At 38.9% G+C, this 22,047-nt stretch overlaps 2 protein-coding genes across 5 annotated transcripts; both read left to right on the top strand.

Moving 5' to 3' along the window:
• Positions 1 to 235: 235 nt before the first annotated feature.
• LOC133162871 (sodium-coupled neutral amino acid transporter 3-like) lies at positions 236 to 13,512 on the top strand. 4 transcript variants are annotated; one of them, XM_061292353.1, is made up of 17 exons: positions 236 to 315; positions 4,403 to 4,552; positions 4,755 to 4,775; positions 4,895 to 4,976; positions 5,048 to 5,163; positions 6,279 to 6,352; positions 6,482 to 6,574; positions 6,672 to 6,753; positions 8,620 to 8,702; positions 8,821 to 8,879; positions 9,063 to 9,233; positions 9,377 to 9,456; positions 9,542 to 9,642; positions 9,786 to 9,910; positions 10,059 to 10,203; positions 11,255 to 11,358; positions 11,433 to 13,512. In XM_061292353.1, the coding sequence occupies exons 2-17, from the start codon at positions 4,449 to 4,451 to the stop codon at positions 11,535 to 11,537; spliced, it is 1,545 nt and encodes a 514-aa protein (XP_061148337.1). In that variant the 5' UTR covers positions 236 to 315; positions 4,403 to 4,448; the 3' UTR covers positions 11,538 to 13,512. The 4 variants fall into 4 exon arrangements, with proteins under 4 accessions (XP_061148337.1, XP_061148335.1, XP_061148339.1 ...); XM_061292351.1 differs by lacking the exon at positions 236 to 315 and adding an exon at positions 382 to 743; XM_061292352.1 differs by lacking the exon at positions 236 to 315 and adding an exon at positions 1,970 to 2,269.
• A 3,554-nt stretch (positions 13,513 to 17,066) lies between these two features.
• Positions 17,067 to 21,896, top strand: LOC133162872 (serine protease 33-like). Its single transcript, XM_061292356.1, has 6 exons — positions 17,067 to 17,206; positions 18,304 to 18,324; positions 19,202 to 19,364; positions 20,194 to 20,462; positions 20,703 to 20,842; positions 21,128 to 21,896. The coding sequence occupies exons 1-6, from the start codon at positions 17,158 to 17,160 to the stop codon at positions 21,407 to 21,409; spliced, it is 924 nt and encodes a 307-aa protein (XP_061148340.1). The 5' UTR covers positions 17,067 to 17,157; the 3' UTR covers positions 21,410 to 21,896.
• The last annotated feature ends 151 nt before the right edge of the window (positions 21,897 to 22,047 follow it).

Genomic DNA, 22,047 nt, shown 5'->3' with positions numbered 1-22,047 from the left:
AAATATATATAAAAAAAGAGGTACCTGGTTTGCAAATCAAATATTATTAGTCAAATATTAACTGCGGTTCACAGGAAATGTCTCTTGGCAAAATGAATGTTCAACACTGTCATAAGCAACTGCAGTTATTGGATTGGCCCAGACTAAAACGTGCAGGTGTTCCTAAAAAAATGACTTAGTGAGCGCATTATTTTTGGCTCCCCTTTTCGTGCACTTCCTGTGACGGAAGTTTGCGCTCACTGCTTGTAAGCGGATGTGAACTGGGAATGTAACACTATACTTAACCTGTTGAGATGGACATTATTTACACACGAGGTGACTATCATCATGTTTTCTAGGAATCGCGTTGTTTTTACCGTGACGCTGGTCAGAAACACGAGCGTCGTGATTTACGCACTGGCCTCTCCGTGCGTAAATGGTTTTCCACTTGAGCTGCTTGAAGAGCTTGCAGTGTACGTGTAGGAAGCGTTTGCGAGTGGGTGGGTGGCAGTTGGGGGGGATTGGAGAGAACGACCAGAGTAGGCGGACCTTCTCCACCCCCCACAGTTTGGACTGCAATGTGCTTGACAATGCCTATAGCATTACTCCAAAAGCACTGATCGCTACTACCAAGGCGAGCGACCCTCCAATTGTGCGTCAAAACTCCCAACACGTTTTAATATATAAAAACCAAGGAGGAAAACGACTTTCCGTCACGCGCCTGAGGAATTTATCCTGGCAATTTCTCCATTTTAACCTTTTTGGTAAGACATATTTTCTGATTTCTTTTTTTAAAGTACCTTTCATTGTGTTTTTATTGTCCGTGCGTGCATCTTACTGGAGTGATCCGGTTGAAAGGACAAGGAGATAAATAAAACCAGAGTTCAGGAGGATGGCCATTTGAGGACCACCTATCGGATTAACATGAGCTTGGTGTTATTTTTTTCTTCTTCCTCTTTAGAGAGGGTTCTTAAACTTCATCATAATGATAGTTACATATGGAAACAAAACTCGTGTTTTGGGGATCTCTACCGCGTGTGCGCCAAGTCCACATGTCACGACCATGTGGCTCACTGACAGATTGTGCGCTATCTTTTGTTTCGCATGGCTTCAGAAATATATATGTAGTACCGTGCTGGGGTAATTTTCTTTTCTTTTTTTTTATTCCAATGTTTAGTCCAGCGGCATCAACGCAAGCTAATTTTGTTACAGGACCAGCAACAGGTCAACAAATCTGGTTAATGTTATTTAAAATGTTCATCTAAGTCATCAATAGGCGGCGGCATGGTGGGTATATTGGTTAGCACGTCCGCCTCGCAGTTCAGGGCCCAAGGTTCGACTCTGGTCCCAGCTTGTTGCGTTTGCATGTTCTAAAAACATGCATGATAAGTAAGAAAAGAAGACTAAGCCCTCCAAATTGAGCGTAGTTGTGAATGTGATTGTGAATGATCATTTGTCATCACACCCTGCAATTGGCTGGCGACCAATCCATGGTGTGCCCCAATTCTCACCCAAAGTCAGCAATAGGAATTCCATCTTAGTGGTGACTCCTGGCCTGTGTATGCTGCCATGCATATCACTGCAAAATAATGACATAGAATCTAAGACCTGTATAAAAAAAACTGAACTGTGTCCCTAAGCAAGTTTCCTCCTTATCTGCATTCATGCAGGTGTGCCGTTGAATCCATCATCTCCAGTTTGTCAAAGAAGTCTGATGAAATCATGACGTCAGATTTGAGCTACACATCCACATGGGAATTTAAAAATAATTATTTCATTTTTAATATATGTTTTTAATTATTTCATTAATCAGTTATCAGAATTTTACCAAACTAAATATCAGAATTGGCATCTAACTATAGACCCCCCCCCCCCCCGCAACCCCCCCCCCCCCCAATTGCTCTGGCACTATTTTGGGGTGTAGAGAGAGTAGTGTTTTTTACTTTAGCCCTCAATCCTAACATCAACATGCTGGATTTTACCTGCTGGGTTCATTACAGTGGTCAGATAAACCCGGCTGCGGTCAGCAACCTTTACTTGCACTGACCAGTTTAAGCAGACGTTGGTCAGGTGTTTTCTATTTGCGGGAGGGAGGAGGCAGCCATCTGTGTGGTAGGGATCATCAGGGGTACAGCGGAAATCCAATTTCACATCACTGGTCAGAACACTATTGTGATTAATGTTTCTCTTCTCATCCATACCAGCGACAGGCAGAACAATTGAATGTTCTTCCGTTAGATGCCAGAAGCTGTCCATTCATATAAAAAGAACAAGTCATGGCTTCCGATGAGTACGTCAGTGTTGTGTACATTTTGATTAAACAGGCCCAGATTTCATATTGAAACATTTGAACAGACTTGCCAAAATCTCCAAACCTCAGAAGAGTGGAAGCTGCTTTTAGCTTCGATTTTTTTTCCAGTAGGTGTCATGACTTGGTGTTCCAAAACGTTTGTCCCGATTTTTCGACAGTAGTAGCTAAACTGAGCATCTTATGAATTTGATCATCTATGAAGTGCGCACTTCCTCTGGAGGTCAACGACACATTTTCAATCTCTTTCAATCTCTTTCAATCCAGCAATGTCTCAATGCTGGAAATGTACAATATTGTGTAAACAGGCATGACGCTTTTGGGACGAGGCTACTGCCAATGAACTTTGGATGGTAAAATATTTGCTTGTTATAGATTTTTTTTAATCTGGAAAAAATACTTAAGTGGATAGGTACAATTTGTTCTTTGTGGTTTTGCCAATTTTTTCGTTATACGTTAGTTAAAAATATTGTTTTGCCATTACTATTCCTCGAGTCAAAAGTTTCCAAGATGTCACTAAATAATTGCTTTTGCAACATAAAAATGGATACCATACCTGGCAACAATGGTCGTCGCAATCATTTTTTTATTTGCCTTCCACCTGATTCTTTCCTTGTTATATCTAAAATAATATTAAACCTTCATTTTGTCATTTTTTTTAGCCAAAATGAAACTTACTGGTCGCTTTTCTTAATGATAGTTGTTGACGGGTCATCGTTACATAAATGACCAATTTGCTGAATTGTCAAGATTACAGTTGTATCTAACGAAGACTTCTTAAAGTGAGCTTCTGAGCACAGAAGCACTTCTGAGCGTGCGTCAAGTGGTGCCCGCCTTCACATAAGAGCATGTGCCCCAGTGGAACTCAGAAGGCACGTGGCCGAGGATGAGCTGACGCTGCCAAGCGCTCTGGACTCAACCTCGTGCCTGTTCCTAATCGAGCACGACCACATGGGCCTAAACACTTGCCCAACTGACACAACGGAAAATGTTGACAGCCCCACTTTTTATGCATTTGCTTGTTCATTTTCCACTCACCTGTTCAAACACTGGAAAATTCACAGCAAGAGCTTTTCATGACAATTGATTTGCTTTTCACAACGGTTATTGGATAGATAAGAACAATTAACTGCAAATGTTTAAAAAGCCAAACAAGTTATGTTTAAATGTTAGCGTTTTTATTTAGTTGGTTGTTAGCATGCCTGAAGCCAACTCCAGCCGCCGGCTGCTTCCAAATTGGCTATTGCGTAACAATTACAGGGGATTGGCTCTGCCCAACTTCAGGTTGATTACGCACGCAGGGATTTTCCACTGTGAATATTTATATATCTAATATTTATGCGTGGTCCGAGCAGGTTGGGGAGGGAAACTCACTCCTAAAACAATTTGATTTCCTATCTTCGTATTGCACTTTTCCGTAATTAGACTCAACCCATGCTTTAAAATGTATATATTCTGTGTCCTTTGAGGTCTGTGTAAAATTGAGCACCATGTTTTAATGGATTGTGATTTTTTTTCTTTTTTTGGCATTACCTATACAAGCTGTGTTGCCGGTAATTTGAGTGGTTTTGTTGTTAAACAGTATTACATTATTATCTGTAGCAACCAGCGTGTGAAACCTCTCCGAATCGGCTGCCTTGTGACACACAGTACGCAAAAGACAAAAGCAAACACGCAAAAAAGTCAAACAGGCCTTGACCGAGACGTGGTGTGATTTGTTTGCTTGCGATATTATGTAACGAGGGCACATTTGTGTTATCCGACTGACGACATCCTTAGATCAAAGTTGCGAGGTGTCGGGAATGAATTTTTGGTTTTGTTGGAAATCATTGTGTCAACAGAAGAACTGGCTTAGGGCAAGAAAGCCATGCAACGGACGGAAACCTAATAACAGCAACCATTTTGCCTTCGACTTCAAAATGACGTGACTTGACTTAACTTCAAAATAAAAGATTCCTTGTGATATTTTGTTTTTATATTTATATTGTACTAACAAAGCACCACAGAGGCAAATCATACAATACTATGGATTCAATTATTCATATTACATATTGTGGCCTTATGTAGTCATCCATTTTGTCAATTGTCCACCTTGCTGTTTTCCTTCTCCATTAGAAACTGACAACGAACGATCCAAAAAGCGTTGGCGACACCTTTCACGATGGAGCAAGCTCAGTCCGAGATGAACATCCTATCCAACGGGAAAAGCCACAACCTCGGAGATGACGTGGACGTGCCGATAAAGACGTTGCTCGAGGATGATCAGTGAGTGTTTCCGGTACTCCGCAAGCATGTCATGTGTATTTGCACTATAAATTTGTCATTGTGTATTTGCGCTATGAATTTGTCATTGCTTAAGAGCTCTGTAACAGGTTGACTGAGTGTTCACTAAATGCCTGTTTGCTTTTGTTTTTTTTTTATTATTGCATGTTTATTTTATTGCCTCAATGGGTGGATCCTTGCACAGAAATGGCACTCAGACAGTCAGGTAGGTTTAAACTGAATTTCAACTTCATTTAATGACTTTAACCGATCACATGGTTTGAACGTTACTAGCGAAAGTGCTTAACTTTCACTTGTGCTAATTGCCTGAATGTCTCACATTAGATTTGATGATCCTGAAGGAGCATTGGAGAATGAGGAATTTTTGCCAAGTGCAGATGGAAAGAAACCAGTCCGATTCACAGACGTGAGAAAACACAATTCACCATGTAGTTTTTTTTTGTATTTTCTAATATATATTTGTGTTTGTTGTATCAGTTTGAAGGGAAAACCTCTTTTGGTATGTCTGTCTTCAACCTGGGTAATGCCATAATGGGAAGTGGAATTCTGGGACTGGCTTATGCCATGGCCAACACTGGCATCCTCCTCTTCTTGTGAGTAACACCAATGATACTCAGTGCCTTATTTAGCATCCACTACAGCGGGGGTGTTGAAAGTGTGAGGATTGCAGATTGACAAAAAAAAATGGACTGATAATTAGTTTTAACGGTGAGAAAGTAGTAGCAGATAGAGACCCACACGTTGATGAAAATGACATTTCTCATAATAAACAAACGAGAGAACCCACTGTTGGACATTCCTATTTGGTCAGAGGGTGCACCCACATCAATCCCCTTTCCCAAGCCCTTAAGTCTACTCAGTATTTCTGGGTGGGTGAAGGCTTTGTAAACGTTGACGTGAGCCTTGAGAAAGCTCCAGCATTTAAAAGTTTCGTGACTGTGTTCATCAACGGACAATTGTTCATGCTGATGCACATTACCCACATTTCATTCGGAACACCTGCAGAGTCAAATGAAATTTCAATACGAGAAATCAACCAAAAATTCAGTTTGATCCTTTTGTGAGGTGAGGCGTGGAATGTAAGCCAAACATTGAGGCAGTAAAGACAGATTGATTATTATACATCCAAAGTGAGGTTGGGAAAGCTTGCAGTGTCAAGGTCTTTAGTTGCAGGACATGAAGGTAGCTCACCCAGCTAAGACAGATATTCGAGTCTTTATCTACCCCAATTCTTCCACTTGTGCACCCTGCATTCAAACAAACAGGCAGTCAGACTAAATGACCAGCGGTTACCAAGGCCATGTCTGACAGCTGCAGTCTGCACGTCGTAAGAGGACATAAATGAGCAAATCCAGATCCCATATTAGAGCGCCATGTTGGACTATTTTAGGCTGTGGCCTTTCTGGAGTCGGTAAGAGAGTATACATATAGTTTGGTTTATTATGGGACATGTTCTCTTTGGAAATGTTGGCTAAATGTCTTTGGCTCAGGTTTTGACGAGACTAATAGCAAGTTAACGGAAAATGAACAAACATAGGAAGTCTTAAAACTTAAAATAAAACTGGTACCAGCAATATTTCTCAAACACAAAATGGAAAGATCTACTAACAGGAGACAAAACTCAGAATGTGAATCCGCTAATCCAATCAGCGTACGAAGAATTGGAAATGACAAGGACAGAAAATGTAAAATTGGGATCATGTTGCAGGTTTCTTCTGACTGCAGTGGCTGCCTTGTCATCTTATTCCATTCATCTGCTACTCAAATCCTCCGGCATTGTGGGTAAGAATGTCTTATAGTCATTAAATATCATTAAATATTCAAATGATCATTTCACTTACCTTTCAAGTGCATGTGGTGTTGGGAGAAATTGCCCGCGATGTCTCCTAGATAACAATTTTGTGGTTTCAGGAATTCGGGCTTACGAACAGCTTGGCTTCAGGGCCTTTGGCACTCCTGGAAAAATGGCGGCCGGCATTGCAATCACACTGCAGAACATTGGAGGTGACTGATTAAATCATATCAAACTGGGAGTCGCAGTTTTTTTCAGGCATGTATGTTTCAGGCCTACTAATGATTTAATATTTGCTCTCTGTTGCAGCCATGTCCAGCTACCTTTACATTGTGAAATCCGAGTTACCTCTGGTCATCCAAGCATTCTTGAAGGCCGACCCGAACGCAGAGTGAGTGGCTAGCACCGACACTCGTGACTTCGCAGCTTGTCCGATCGAGCTGGTATTCGACGGGTGTGATGAAAATGGATGCTTGTAATTGAACGAGTCAGAGAGGGGCTTGTCTTGATAGCTGTTGGCTGATTTGGTGCGGACACAATGTCAACTTCCAGTCATGCCAAATATATTTTACATGAGACCGCGCAGCACTTCTCTGGGTTCCTACCACCTCTTCCAATGTAAAGAAACAAACAAAAAAAAAAGGAATGCTGCCAGATGCCTTAAGGTCACTCCCATAGGTCAAATTGTATTGTTGAGTTGAATAACTTCTGACCAGATACACACAAACAAGTGACAGCAGCAGATGGGGACACAAGGTCTTCATTCTGAGCCCGAGGCGCCACCTCTCATCAAAGGTTCACGCCAGCCCGGCGTGCCTCCTGTCGTTCCAATCCATGGAATCGAGGGAGTCATGTTTTTTTATTTACAGCTCCAGCTTCTTAAAATAGCTGGCGATGACTTGCGGCTGATGAACGAAATGCCACCTCCCACTTAAGAAGTCATTAAAATACTATGATAGAAATTTATATATAGTAGTACAAGATGCAAACACTAAAAATAAAGCCACATTGGCCACACAAGGAGAAATTGAAGTCATGCAGGTGAACTTGGAACTGGCACTTGACTCTTTTGACCCTGGAGTGAATAAAGTGTCACGTTTCAGTTGGTTACATAAGTGTATTTTTAAAAAGTGAAGTGTAACAACACTCAACAGGGCTTCCTGTCCATTGGGAGCTACTTTGACAAAAAGATGAGCACATGTTTATGTTTTCAAATATGTGGCCATTATTTATACAGTCAGTACCTGGCAAGTGTGATTACGCCAGTTTGGAAACTGGTTCCATTGCATTTTTGTCTTGAAAAAAAATTTGAAACTGAAAAAAAAAAGGAAAAGTATTTACTGGTGTCAAGGAATCGATCTTGGCTAAGGTTTGATGTAAAATCTGAACTATAACGACCGTCTGGGAGTGCTAGTTTGCGACATAGATGCCAACGATGGATGTTTGCACTTAACCATCTTTGCCCCCTTGAGAGATTTGTTTTCTTTGGTATGCTCGGTGAGAAATCCCTCACGCGCCATTTAGCACCTCGTTGGCCGTATGCGTTGAGGAACGATGACTTTGTCTGTTGACTGTAAACTGTTATGAAGCGATGTCAAAACAATGAATAAATACTGGAGGTCCATCCAACAATAATGTAGGTCAGCTATTTCAAAAGAAATATATAGAAACCACTCTGGGCGGTTTACCTCAGTCAACCCTCCAAAATCAAACACCCCAAAAGTTGTATCATTTGAAGTTCAGCCAATAATAAAAGGTTTATGATAGAGTCAGCAATATTTTTCCTATACATAGTTGAAATGAGAACTTGAATGTCAACCAGCATTTGGAATTTCTTGTATTCGCTGTACATACTGAATATTCGACAGGGATTATGTTTTATTAATGTCATCAATGGAGAGCTTGTTGAATGGTGTGTGTGGGAGTCCACATTTAGCAGATGCTGAGTCAGCAACCGGGATTGAAAACAAGGCAATGCTAACATTGCCTATGCATTTACAGCCGAGCATGTTTTATAGACTTTGCATCTTTTTTAGCGTGTGTTGGCTTAAGCCCGTCCTTCCTTCTGGGCAGCTGCCAGTCTTCTCATATTATAACTCCTCAGTTGTAATGGATTCTATTTTTGTGTGACTACATGAGCAATTAGTAATTTTACTGTTGGAGAATCCAAGAAATGAATACTTGCATATTAAACAATATTATGATTGACAAGATATTTTAAACAGTGAGGTCATGCACTTTATGCTGTCCTTAACAGTCTTTGGTACTTGAATGGCAACTACCTGGTCGTCATGGTCTCCGCCAGTGTCATCCTGCCCCTGGCTCTGATGAAGCAGCTGGGTGAGCGGACATTCGATCCTCCCTTTCCACATACTCTTTGACTCAAAGTTCAAATATCCTGTAAAATATAGCAATTGTGTATTATTGAATAAGCTCCACCCCTTTTTTTTTTTATCAGGTTACCTTGGTTATACCAGTGGATTTTCTCTCAGCTGCATGGTGTTCTTCCTCACTGCGGTATGTCGACCGAGTGGAAAACAATCTAAAAAAGATACGAATTAAAACAAAAAAATATTTCCTCGTACTGTAGAAATAGTTTTTTCATTATGAAATTTGTCGCATGGTGTCATTTGATGGTTGCCATAGAGACTGGAAGAGTCACAGAAAGGCAAATAGCGTTTCATTTGATTTCCCCGCCAGGTCATCTACAAGAAGTTCCAAATCCCGTGCCCCTTCCAGGAGTTCAACTCTCTCAACAACACCGCAGCCCATCACAGCCTGAACGTGTCCAACCACAGTGGTGATCACCTCTTGACTCACGAAGAGGACGACGCCCTTTGCGGGCCGCGCATGTTCACCATCAACTCACAAGTGAGCCCGCACACACGATATGGATCTTAATCAATGTGGTTGGGGAATCTTACAAAGATAGAATGGAATCTTTTAAGGAAGCCATTTTGGATCCTTGTGTACCACCTTTGTTTTGGTGTAATGTATCATGTGCTTCTCCACAGACAGCCTACACCATCCCCATCTTGGCTTTTGCCTTTGTTTGCCACCCAGAGGTCCTCCCCATTTACACCGAGCTCCGCGAGTGAGTTGCTTGTCCCTAAAATGCTAATATCATGACCAAGCTCAAAATATATGACACGGTAATCATATTTTGTTTTAAATTGCAGCCCTACTAAAGAGAAGATGCAGAAGGTGTCCAACATCTCCATCTTTGTCATGTACACCATGTACTTTCTGGCAGCTCTCTTTGGCTACCTAACCTTCTACGGTGAACGCTCGTATTTGAATCCAAATGATGTGTCCACAAATTGATTGTTTTGTACTTATTAACAAAACATACTGAATGATACTGCTTTTAGAATATGCAAAGGACATTCTTTTTTATTAACTTTCTGATTTTTTTTCCTGCAGGAAACGTGGAGCCAGAATTACTTCACACTTACAGCCGCATAGATCCTTACGACACGTTAATCCTGTGTGTGCGTGTGGCCGTCCTCACCGCCGTCACACTCACAGTCCCCATTGTGCTCTTTCCCGTGAGTTTCCCATTTCTTATGCTTGGAGACCACAATGGAGCACAATGATGTGGTTAATCTCATTTTGTCTGCCTGTGTGTGTGTGTGTGTGTGTGTGTGTGTGTGTGTGTGTGTGTGTGTGTGTGTGTGTGTGTGTGTGTGAGTGCAGGTGCGCAGAGCCATCCAGCAGATGTTGTTCCCTACCAAGGCTTTCAGCTGGCTGCGTCACATAGCCATCGCTATGGTTCTGCTCATGTTTATCAATATGCTGGTCATTTTCGCTCCCAACATTCTGGGCATCTTCGGAATCATCGGTTAGTACATATTTGGCAAATGACCGGTGAATGAATATTTTCTGTTTTCTTTTCACAAAAATCAACTCGCCAAAAATCAACTCGACAACTTTAATTAAACAAATAGGATTATGATTTACTTATCGTGTCTGTGTTTACAGGCTAAATTATTATTTACTTATTGTGTCTGTGTTTACAGTCTAAATCCACAATGTTTGACATTCTTCTACCTGTTCCATACCCCTGCCTGGAATTCTAAAAAACGTGACTATTGCATGTTGACATAGAAAAGAGGTGAGGGGGGGCCATGTACAGCCAAATAGAGTCAATATTACCGTGCCACTCATTTCACAGAACTGAGGTCATCTTTCTTTGGTCTGAGTTGAAAGTTGAAAGCGTTTCTGTTTACTTGCTGCTGCTGCCAAGGACGTTTTCAGAGGAGCCATTAGCCTGACAAACATGTGAGGATACAAACATAGAATGCCTGTAAACATACAGCAGGGGAGAACCTGGCTCACAACGGGACTGATAGAGAAAGACGACTTTTAGCACACTGAGACAGACGTGCCGTAAAAGATCATGGAGGAGACACTGTTGTTGTGTGAGGTGCGCTGAAGAACACTACCAATGTCCTTGCAACACATATGGGGCACTTTTTTGCAAAAAGAGTGAACAAAAAGTGTCCAAACCGCGTCAAAAAAGACGTGCATGTGACTATTAAAGCAAAAAGTAAGTGAGTATTACTTTTAGGGTGTGCACACTTATCCAACTCGCCTATTGGTTATTTTTTCTATTTGCTTCACTCTCTTCAGTCACATTGTACTGATTATAATTTGTTTTTTTGTAACTTATATTTACATTTTTAGTGATCTGCTAACCATTTAATGTTAATTAGCATTTCTGGTCATGATAACTATAGTTAGCAAATGTAGGCATTCTGTCAGACTGATGGAAAGTCCGTCACTGTTTGTTGCTTATTTTACCCACGATAGTCGATTGATGGCAAAGTTAAAAAAAAAAAAAAAGACCATCACTGACAGAAGCATATTTTTTTTCTCCTCCATCATTCCAGGTGCTACATCTGCTCCTTGCCTTATTTTCATCTTCCCCGCTGTCTTCTACATCCGCATTGTTCCCAAAGAAAGCGAACCCTTCAACTCTCGCCCCAAGATCCTGGTGAGAATTTTTAGACCAATTCTACTCTCATCCCTGCCATGCAGCAATTCCATCCCTAAATTCTTTTCTTATAGGCTACCTGCTTTGCCGCCTTGGGTGTCTCCTTCATGATAATGAGTTTGAGTTTCATTATCATCGACTGGACGACGGGGAGCGGCAATGCCGGCGGGGGCCACTAAGAGCCATGACAATTAAGAGCATGCACATCAAAAAGTGCCAAGCAAAATACCACACTTGTATTGCTAAATGAAGTGACATTTTACTGCAACGTTATACACGGACACTCACTGGCCACCTGATTAGGTACCCTCGATAAAGCTCAGGCATAACAGATAATTTTACGACGCTATGAGGAAAAAATTGCACCGCGTCACACTTAGAGGTTTTTATGCTTTTCTTACTAAACAAGGTAACCAGAATATCTACAAATAGTTGACTACAAACTTTAAAATGAACACGTTTGAGCAACTTGTTTAGCTTTATTATCTTTTTAAATCAAATGCATAGCTACAGACCTAATTTGATTGTAGCCACTGAATGTACAAGAGGGTAATAGTGCTCTTCAATTTCATAATGCAACCATTAGTTTTGAGCTAATCCAGCCACGTTACGCACAAGCAACAGCAGCTGTCACTGTAAAAACCAAAATTGTAGGCTAATAATTTATTTTTGCATGCACAAGGAGATAAATGACATTCAACAAGGAGTGTATATTTATATATCTGCTATTTTTTAAAATTCAAAAGGTCTACATATATTTAACTACTGTTGAGTTAATTGCTCAGGCACATTGTGTAATTTTGTAATTATGTGTAATCACACACACAACATTTTTAACATCGCATATCCTGCTAAAGGTCGCAAAGCCTAACCCAGGGGTCAGCAACTTGGGTTCTTAGGGGCTCCTATCCAGCCTGTTTTAGGTGCAGCCCTACTAGGACACACCTGATTCAAATGACCAGACTTGGTGACCTCTGACCTGACCCAATTTACATCAGACCTCCCTGACCTGAACTGGTCGAACAACCAGCCCCGCTGAGTGGGAATCGATCCCACGCTGCCCGCACACAAGTCAGGCGAGTTTTTGACTGATATAAAAAATAAACTCAATTAATTGTAGAGATCATATTGTGAAATGAGTGAGACATTTTAAAAGGGAGAGAAGTATGAATGAAGTGAGTGCATGTCTGCTATTGTAGTTAGTCTTGATTTGTGTTGATGCTGTGGATTTAGATACATTTTAAGAAAAAAAAAAAAAAATCCAAATGTAATGACACCTACCTAAAAGCAGAGTAACATGAATATCAACCGACTGATGGGTTTTGAAAGTTAATTTGGTAACAAGCTCTTGTGAGGATGACAACATTCTGTTGTCGCTTGTTTATTGAGGTGAAATCCTTTGCAGAATGGCATTACGTTTTTCGTATATCTACGATGTTTATGATCACCTGTCCATTTCAATCTTAAATGATTTCGGGTTGTGTTATTGTGGTAATTGTTTTTTTTTTTTTTGAACACACACAGCACTAACAGCATGCATATACTGTATGTTATCTTTGTGCTGATTTAACATTTTTCTTATTTTCAATGGAAATATATAATGTACAATATAGTTTTTCAAGTGTGAAAGTACAAAACAAATAAATTCAGAGCTATTTTTTTTAAAAAGCTATTCCCCCCGAAAGGTGTACTGCTTTTAAACAAACAATATTTTATATTTGAACAAATTCCACAGTTTATTTATGGATAAATGTTTTATCTTAGCTCTAGCCATTTGAATTCATCCTATTAAGGTATTTTCACTGATAAATTGTGAGCAACTCAAGGAAATGATTGTCCTTTCTTTACAATATATTTGCCAAAACAACAACAAACTACCTACTGTTTGAAGAAAATAGCCTTTAACTTTTAACACACAAATGCTGCAAGGTCAGTGAATACAATATGTCAAACATGCAATTATTATTGTAGCTGAGGTTACAATACAGTCGTCTCTGGAAATGACAAAGTTTATGAATGAGGATTGAGACTTAGCTTTACATTGATGCTGTATATAAATGTAAACATTTTATATTTGTGAGGCCTACTGCATTAAAGTGTAAATAGCCGGTTTTAGTTTGACAATAAAATAATGGTAAATGTTTTATTCCATCATCTATTGTGCTGTTTTTTTCTGTCTTGCACTCTAAATTGAATCTGACTCAGATTGACGAACATTTTATTGTCACTATTCTAAAATATTATTGCACCCAAGCATGGTAGTACATTTTAGAACAATGACAATTATGTATTATTCAACAGTTGTACATGTTACAATGACAAATAAAGATCTATCTATCTATCTATTATAACGCACAGTATGTTGATTGTCCATCAGAGGCTGCTGTTTGTCTACTTCCCATTCTTTATTTAAAATAGTGAATCCGTCTGTCAAGCCTGCTTGAAAACTAAAGTACTTGTACATGCTTACCTCCTACTACTGGTAATAATAATTACCCCCCCAAAAACAATAATATTTAAGTACAGTAATGAAGTACTTGTACTTCCTTACCTCCAATTAGTGGTAGTAATAATTAACCCCCCCCTCCCAAAAACAACAACTACTTGTTACAAATGAACTAGTGTAAAGTGTTAATTTTGTGTTTTAAGAGAAAGAAGAAAAACCTGGACAAAAATGAAGTCACTGTTGGACAACCTTTTGAAAAAAAAATATCTGTAGACCTCTTGTTTCAAAGGTATTTCACCACACCCTACTTCCCGTAAATCCATTCCCTCCTCAATTTCTTCTCACGTCACAGATGGTAACTAAGATTTAGATCAGGGTTCCTCTGAATTGTGTAACTGTTCTTATTCTACCTGTGTTAGTCCAGAATAGGAGGAAATTCTCCCTCATCTGTGATATTTCAAATAATTGATGCGCAAAATCTTTTTGTGTAGTGTCAGCAGCTGTGGCTCCATGACCAGCTCGCATACACTGATACAACTGTGACTAAAAGGTTTTTAATTAACTCAAGGAAGAGGAAACTAAAATAGTTTTAAGTGTCTCAAGGAAGTTGAAACAAATAAGCGACGTGACTCAGCTAAAATATCATCTAGCAAACTGTTTTTAGGCAAAGCAGGGTAGGTTTATTTATGTTGCGGATTTTTTTGAACAAGGTATCGTAATGTATCTATTTACATAGGTTCAGAACATTTAAAGTCAACATTTGAATAAAAAATGACAAAAAAAATTGAAAGGCAAAATAATTAGAAAAAAAACTTACAACATTTAAAGGCAAAGAAGAGAAGTTAAACCAATTGTAAAAAATGACAAAGTATGTACAGCGCAAGAACTTTTTTTTTTGATAAAAATGTTGCAAAAACACTTATGGGGGAAGGGAAAAATAGTATAATTTGTATGTAAAAGCCTTTACACTTGGGGCTATTTAACTTCAGTTCTGTTGGCAGTATAACAGCTAATTGCTAATGCAACAGTTTGCGCCAAACCCGGCATCGCGCAGCAAAAAATATACGACAAAAGAATATTCCATAAAAAGCATACTATTGATAGTTGAGCTAGTCAATTCAAGTCAAGTTTATTTGTATAGCCCTAAATTACAAGCAGTCTCAAAGGGCTTCACATAGACAAAAATTGACAATTATTCTCAAAGCATCCCCTGATCTTAAGCTACTATTGATAGTTGTTCTAAAAATATAATCACCTCTCATTAATGCATGTCTAATTTATTTTTGGTGTCATTATTGTTCAAGTAGCTCCCATTCTCATTCAGTGAGAGTGGGAATGTGAGTTTGACTGTTTGTCAAGGGTGTAGTCAACCATTGTTGTCAGGTAATCTCCACGTCACGTTGTAAAGTTTTCTATGTACACAAATCGTTGGATAAGTCACCTTAGTTCGCTAATGTGACTATAAAGAAGTCAAGTTGACACGCCCAGTTGTCGCGAAACCAAGACTAATGGTGCAAAAAAATTCCATCCTCAAGGTAACACATAATCTTCGATGATAATAAATTGTATAACTGAACAACCGGTACAACGTGCTGGTCGCTGATACAAACTTGCTCAAAATGTCTCCATCACGCATCGATGCTGCTCCCTTTGCGTTTGAACCAATCAGCTCTCTCCATCCAGCTGCTTGCTCCACGTGCCTCATTGTCTCATCAGTCTGTGTACATTTAATTCTTGTTTTACATGCAGGCCTTTTGTGATCGTGTGTGGTCTAGCTGGTGGGCGTGTTACATGACATGATTCTTGTCATGGTGAGTCACTGATTTCTAATCTTTGTTGTTGGTCCTTTTGTTAATAAGTACATTTTTGAGTATATCTTGCCTTGCCTCGCCCGTATCCCTGCACTTGTGTTTGACCTTTAATCATGACCAATGTGCACAAATCAACTTCAAATGAAGCAAACACACAATTTCTCCTTTTAACCATCACAAGTAAATCTAATGTTTCTTCACTATATTTGTAAAGTGGAAGAGTGTTAATTCAATTTTTATATGACAAGATTGGGATGAACAACGGGTAATGTCAATTTCCGTCTACCCATTTATCTGCAGAGAACTGGAGCCTTCTTTGAGTTTCCTTCTCCATTCTGTTGTTTACCGCCATCAAAGTCATCAAAGTGAGGACCCAGATTAACCCTGGTGATTTTGAGTTTCTCGTTCTTCAGACATACGTGAGCAGCTGAGAGACTTGAAATGAAATGAAAGAAAAAGATTGCTCAATGGTTAATAGAAAACCACTAACCTATTGACTGACTCATGGAAACACGTCTAACTGCATTTGTGTTCCCACCTGCTTTTGTCTGAACATTTTGTGCATCCAACCATGCATGATTTACCTGCTACCCTTCTTTTCTTTTGTAATATTCTCAATTATTGCGTACGATTTTAAAAGTTGTGTGACTGCGTTTTTGTTTATGGATAGCTTGCCGTTGTCCAAACCAATTATTTTAACAACCAATACTAATGAAAATCCTAAACTGGGTTTAAAAATAGCAACTCGTACATTTCAGCAAATTATTTTAAAATCTTAAGGTAATTTACTGAAAAAAATTTGTTCATAACTTTGTTCATAATATGAAACAATTTATAAATACTTTTAGAAATAATAATATTGACAATGAATTTTACACATGGGCTTTTGAGGTGTATTTTAAATGTGCTTATTTTGATATAACCGTACGGCCAGAATTAAAAATATGCGTGATTACGAATATATGTAATATTACATATGTTATATGAATCAATGTAGTGACATGAATATGTACCCTAACTTTTGTCCCTACAAAATTGGGGGATTAATTTAATTCAAACAAACTTATTTTTAAAATAAAAAAAAATAAAACCAAAATGTAAATAACTAACAAAAAATTCTAAGCTATTATAAGTCTGGCCCAAACAACTGCCTATAGCTATTTTTCATATTTTTGCACAACTGTACAAGTTGTTTGTTGGTTTATTTATTTTCCTTTCCCTATGTTAATTTGAGGGGTCAAATATTGCGAAATAACCCAAATGTTAGTGCCAACTCTTTTCAGTACGTATGTATGTAGACTTTCATGTATTTTATATAGATATTCATATATTCCGTCCATTGTGTAACCATAGACGGGTTAGATTGTTTACTTTATTTGACTGAGTGGTATGTGGGGTGTGTACATACACCTGCCGCTTTTACATACAGGTAATGAAAAAGATGATTTATTTCCTTCTGGGCGTGTACTTGCTGACTGAGGTATACCTACGTTCAAAAACAAGCTTGACTTTATTACTTCCTACTCCTGCTTCATTCACAACATGGACTACTGTCAACTTAGTTTCCTGCTCCTCGCTGTCTTGGTGCCTGGTAAGTTTCTGCTTCATTTTCTCTCATTATTTGTATTCATATACAAATGAATTGTTGTGTGTCAATAGCATGGCGATTGTTATTACACGAAAAGTGTCACAGCAATGTCCAACTCAGTTTGAATGACAACTGAGTTGAATGACAGCTTTGTTGAGACACAAAGCTGTGAATTTAGTCCCCAAAAAGTAAACTGAACTCGATTCAAAAACATTTTAATATTAGCTATGAGGCAAAACAAGTGCAAACCTAACACATTAGAAGTCAATTTGGATAAAGGACATTTTAAAAGTTGAGGATACGTTTTAGTGATTTCTTAGGTAATAATTCTTAGGTAAAAAAGTCTTATATAAATCACTGTTGACGTTCTACTTGATGTTCATCATTATTAATCTACGTATTACTCATTCTTTCCATTCAGGATGGGCAACTTTATCAGGAGGGTGGGCACAATTTTTCAGAGCTACTCGAAATGCACGCTTACTAACCACATTTATGACTATCGTAATTTTCGGACTATAAGTCGCGGTTTTTTTTTCATAGTTTGGGTGGGGGGGCGACTTATACTCAGGAGCGACTTATATACATATATGGGTTTTTTTTTCACTTTTTCGGGCATTTTATGGCTGGTGCGACTTATACTCCGGTGCGACTTATAGTCCGAAAATTACGGTAAAATGTCCTTTTAAATATGGACAATATACGTGCATGACTGTTGTTTATTGAACCAACGTACCTCATGATATTAATTAAGATACTTCATTATCTCCCATTATTTCATTATTAATGAAATCCAAGTATAATTGTCATCTATTCAAATGCATTGGATTTTTTAATTTTGATTTTGTAAAGCACCCAAATTCTTCCAAAAAAATCACAAACCCTCAAAGTACATTTTCCATGAAAAACAGGGTGTTGATATGCCCATAGAAAAAAATACATGTTTAAGGAAGCATGTTTATAATTGCCATCCCCAAATTTCCGTGTCATACAAGAGGGCATCATTAAGAAATGGCTAATTATGGCTGATATTTGTGAGGTGTGTCCAACAAACCTCACCTACATTCCAATGTAAATAATTTACATTTTCTGTCCCGTAGGTGGCGCTGGCCAGCTGGATGGTGAGCTACATTTTCCATCTATTATATGTTGCGCAATACAAATAAATATGGTGCAAGGTTATTTATGAAGCAGATTTCACAACAGCAGCATCTGTGACAAAGCCAACAAAAACATCTTTATATATGACGGAAATGTTTCATCACATCAATGGGTGTGGGTTTGTCGTATCATACACAAACATTCGTGTTTACATGTCCACATGAAATCAGAGATGCTAACTTGAATGCTTCTATTTCTGGTTGAAAGTTTCTACCATAAGCACTTTTAATTCAGTTTTGTGTATCATAAGACAAAACATTCACACAGCTTGCAAATAATTGGTCCATATTCAGTACGTATTCAACAAAACAATTTCTAGATCTGCTTTAAACTCTTTGTACTGTAAAGTCAATATATCACTTTTTTCAATTGGGGTGCTCCGCTCACAGAAGTTTCATGAGATAAAGGTACTAACAATGGCAGTGGACAATCAGAAAAAGCTGGTTTTAACTTGACAGCTTAGGTCATCTTGGAAGGCTCGTTTTAGTTTGTGACAATAGACTCTGGAACTTAAATTACCTTATCACGCCTAGTCATTAACAGAAGTAGAAGAACCAGAAAAATCACTTGATATTTGCAGCTTGAGTGACGCAACTCTGAAAGTTTATCATTGGCCATCAGTGCATAAGAACGCTTCGCCGAGTGAAGTGGAAAAGAACGGAGCCATTGAAGTGGGAGCAGTTTTTGCACTTTCAAAATTAAGATTTTAGAGTACCCTCAAAAAGAGGCCAAATGTCTGTCATTGTCATAAAAATGTAACTGTGTTCACTGTGAGAATATTCATGTAAAACGCTAAATGTGTGTGTGTGTGTGTGTGTGGCTGCGTGCGTGAAATAGTATGTGGCACAGTGCCAATCAACTCCAGGATCGTGGGTGGTGAGACGGCACCCGAGGGAGCATGGCCCTGGCAGATCAGCTTGCACAGGGACGGCTCACACAGTTGCGGAGGGTCACTGATCAACGAGCGATGGGTGCTGTGCGCCGCTCACTGCCTTACATCGTGAGTAGAAGTACAGCAAATCCCCGTTCACTGCACTTACAAACCCATTTAAATGAAAATCTGCAATATAGAGACCACATAATACATTTTAAAAAACCCACATAAATGTCAAAACACATGCTTTAAAGTATGAGCCATAGTTTGACTGATATTTCTTTCTTTCTTTCTTTCTTTCTTTCTTTCTTTCTTTCTTTCTTTCTTTCTTTCTTTCTTTCTTTCTTTCTTTCTTTCTTTCTTTCTTTCTTTCTTTCTTTCTTTCTTTCTTTCTTTCTTTCTTTCTTTCTTTCTTTCTTTCTTTCTTTCTTTCTTAATTTATTATGCATTTTTATTTATTTATAAATAATTTGTTTATTTTATTTATAAATAAATAAAAATAAATAATAAATATATTTATCCAAGTATGCGTGGTGGCGGTGAACTGAACTCATGATAATTGTCCGTTTGGCAGATAAGATTAGTGCGCAGTTCTTTAAAAAAGGGACTTTTTCCTTTTTACCTATTTTGGTGTAAAATGGTGTCTCATCATTTTTGTGCCAAAGCAATAGCCTAGTTTAGTTTGTTTGTGATTATCTATTACATTATCATTATCTTAGTAATATTTTAACAGCATTTCTGTCAATACATGTGGAAAAGTCTTGCAAAATACCAAAGTAGAAAATTCCCACCATACATACGCAGTTATACTGCGATTAGTGGTAGATCTGCACACAGAACCAAAATACGGTCCTTGAAGCTGTTTATTGTCACTTCCAGTTGAACTGACTGAAGCAAAAATAAATTTTCTGTCGATTGGTGCGATGATCTCACCGAGTTGTGTGTTTGCCATCAGCGTGACCAGCAATAGACTGACCATCTATCTGGGCCGGCAGTCACAGTTCGGCAGCAATCCCAACGAGCAAAGGCGCAATGTGGCGCGAATCATTCTTCATGAGGACTACAGCCCTACTACCAACGACAACGACATCGCCGTGATGGAGCTCGCCTCGCCCGTCACCTTCACCGACTACATTCGTCCAGTGTGTCTGGCAGCTCCGGAAAGCTCCGTCCCAGCCGGAACACAAGTCTGGGTTACCGGATGGGGCACTATCGCCACTGGCAGTACGTACATCTATTCAGCAAATTTTTTTCAAAACATTTGTATCATGGACTGAATTTACATTTCTGCCAAATTCAAACTTGAATGCAGTGCATTCTCTATTCGATCATTCTCTGAGACAATAAATGGGACAATTAGTTCAAATGTCATTTAGAATGAATGATCTTATTCTATGTGAAAACATTAATCATGTTCAAGACTTCTCAAAATAAAATCAACAATTTGTTTTCTTGTTTTGTCAGTTCCACTTCCACTGCCGCAGGAGCTACAGGAGGTGGTGGTTCCTATAGTATCCAACAGTGACTGCAATGATGTATATGGACTCATCACCAGCAACATGATCTGCGCTGGAACCGAAGCAGGGGGGACGGATTCGTGCCAGGTGAATTTGCTTGTGTTGAATATTTGAGCATGACCTTTGGACTTTTGTGAATGTCTTCTTATGGATGGATGGATGGATGGATGGATGGATGGATGGATGGATGGATGGATGGATGGATGGATGGATGGATGGATGGATGGATCGATGGATGATTGCCATGAAGTTATATGTTTAATTGGCTTTCGGATTATTGGAAGGGGCCTCGGAAAAAAACCCCGACGTACTCTCAGTCATTCATATTGAGAGAATGACACTGACTGAGCAAAAATATTTTTATGTTCGCAGGGGGATTCAGGTGGTCCGCTGGTGAGCAAGACCGGTAATACTTCTACATACGTTCAACTCGGTGTGGTGAGCTTTGGAAGAGGATGCGCGTTACCCGACGTCCCGGGAGTCTACGCCCGAGTGTCCGAGTATCGGTCGTGGATCCTGTCGCGCATCAATGGCAACGAGCCGGGCTTCATAGACTTTGTTCCGAGTACAAACAGCGCTACGGTGGTCTTCCTCTCTGCTCCTTTGCTGTTCACTCTTCTCCCGACAATCCTGACCGCCCTGGTGTTCTTGTAGTGAAGACTGTTAACATCAAGTGAAGGGATTCGCAACGATTTAGAGGATGGTGACTCAAAGCTTCCATGATAGGAAGCACCACTGAAACATTTGAATGAATTTAATTGTCTAATGAAGGATTCATTTCCAGTTGTTTATCGCTTAGGCTTTCTTTGTTATTGTTGGTGAGTTGATCTTCAATGAAGACTAAAATATGCTTAAATAGTTTTTGAAATTGAATGTATTGATTTTTCATGCCAAAAGGTTTAAAATGTTTGGAGTCGCAAAGCTCAGTGTGACAATACTTTTCTTCGTCACATTTTCACCTCATGTAAAGATTTGTGCTGATTTACAACATTTACATGTCTGTTTGAATTGATATACTCTCATGACTGCTGCAATCTAGGCTCTGTTAAAAATTGTTCTCTTGCACTGTGTGACATTTGAATGTATGAAAACTTTTTTATGATTATTCTGCAATGTAAGATATTAGTATTCCATTACTTGACTTTTTGACTCATTTGTTTTTTTTTATTTTGACAGTTTCGGTTCTCCGTAGATAAGCAGAGTTAAATCAATACTGTTAATAAGTAAATTTATTCTATTTTCATGAAACGGTTTTATAGTGATGCCTACATATTGGTAATGTTTGCTGACGA

Source organism: Syngnathus typhle, linkage group LG11, assembly GCF_033458585.1.
Source record: "Syngnathus typhle isolate RoL2023-S1 ecotype Sweden linkage group LG11, RoL_Styp_1.0, whole genome shotgun sequence".
NCBI lineage: Eukaryota > Metazoa > Chordata > Actinopteri > Syngnathiformes > Syngnathidae > Syngnathus > Syngnathus typhle.
Note: the sequence above shows the minus strand (reverse complement) of the source record. Positions and strands in the feature narration are given on the sequence as shown.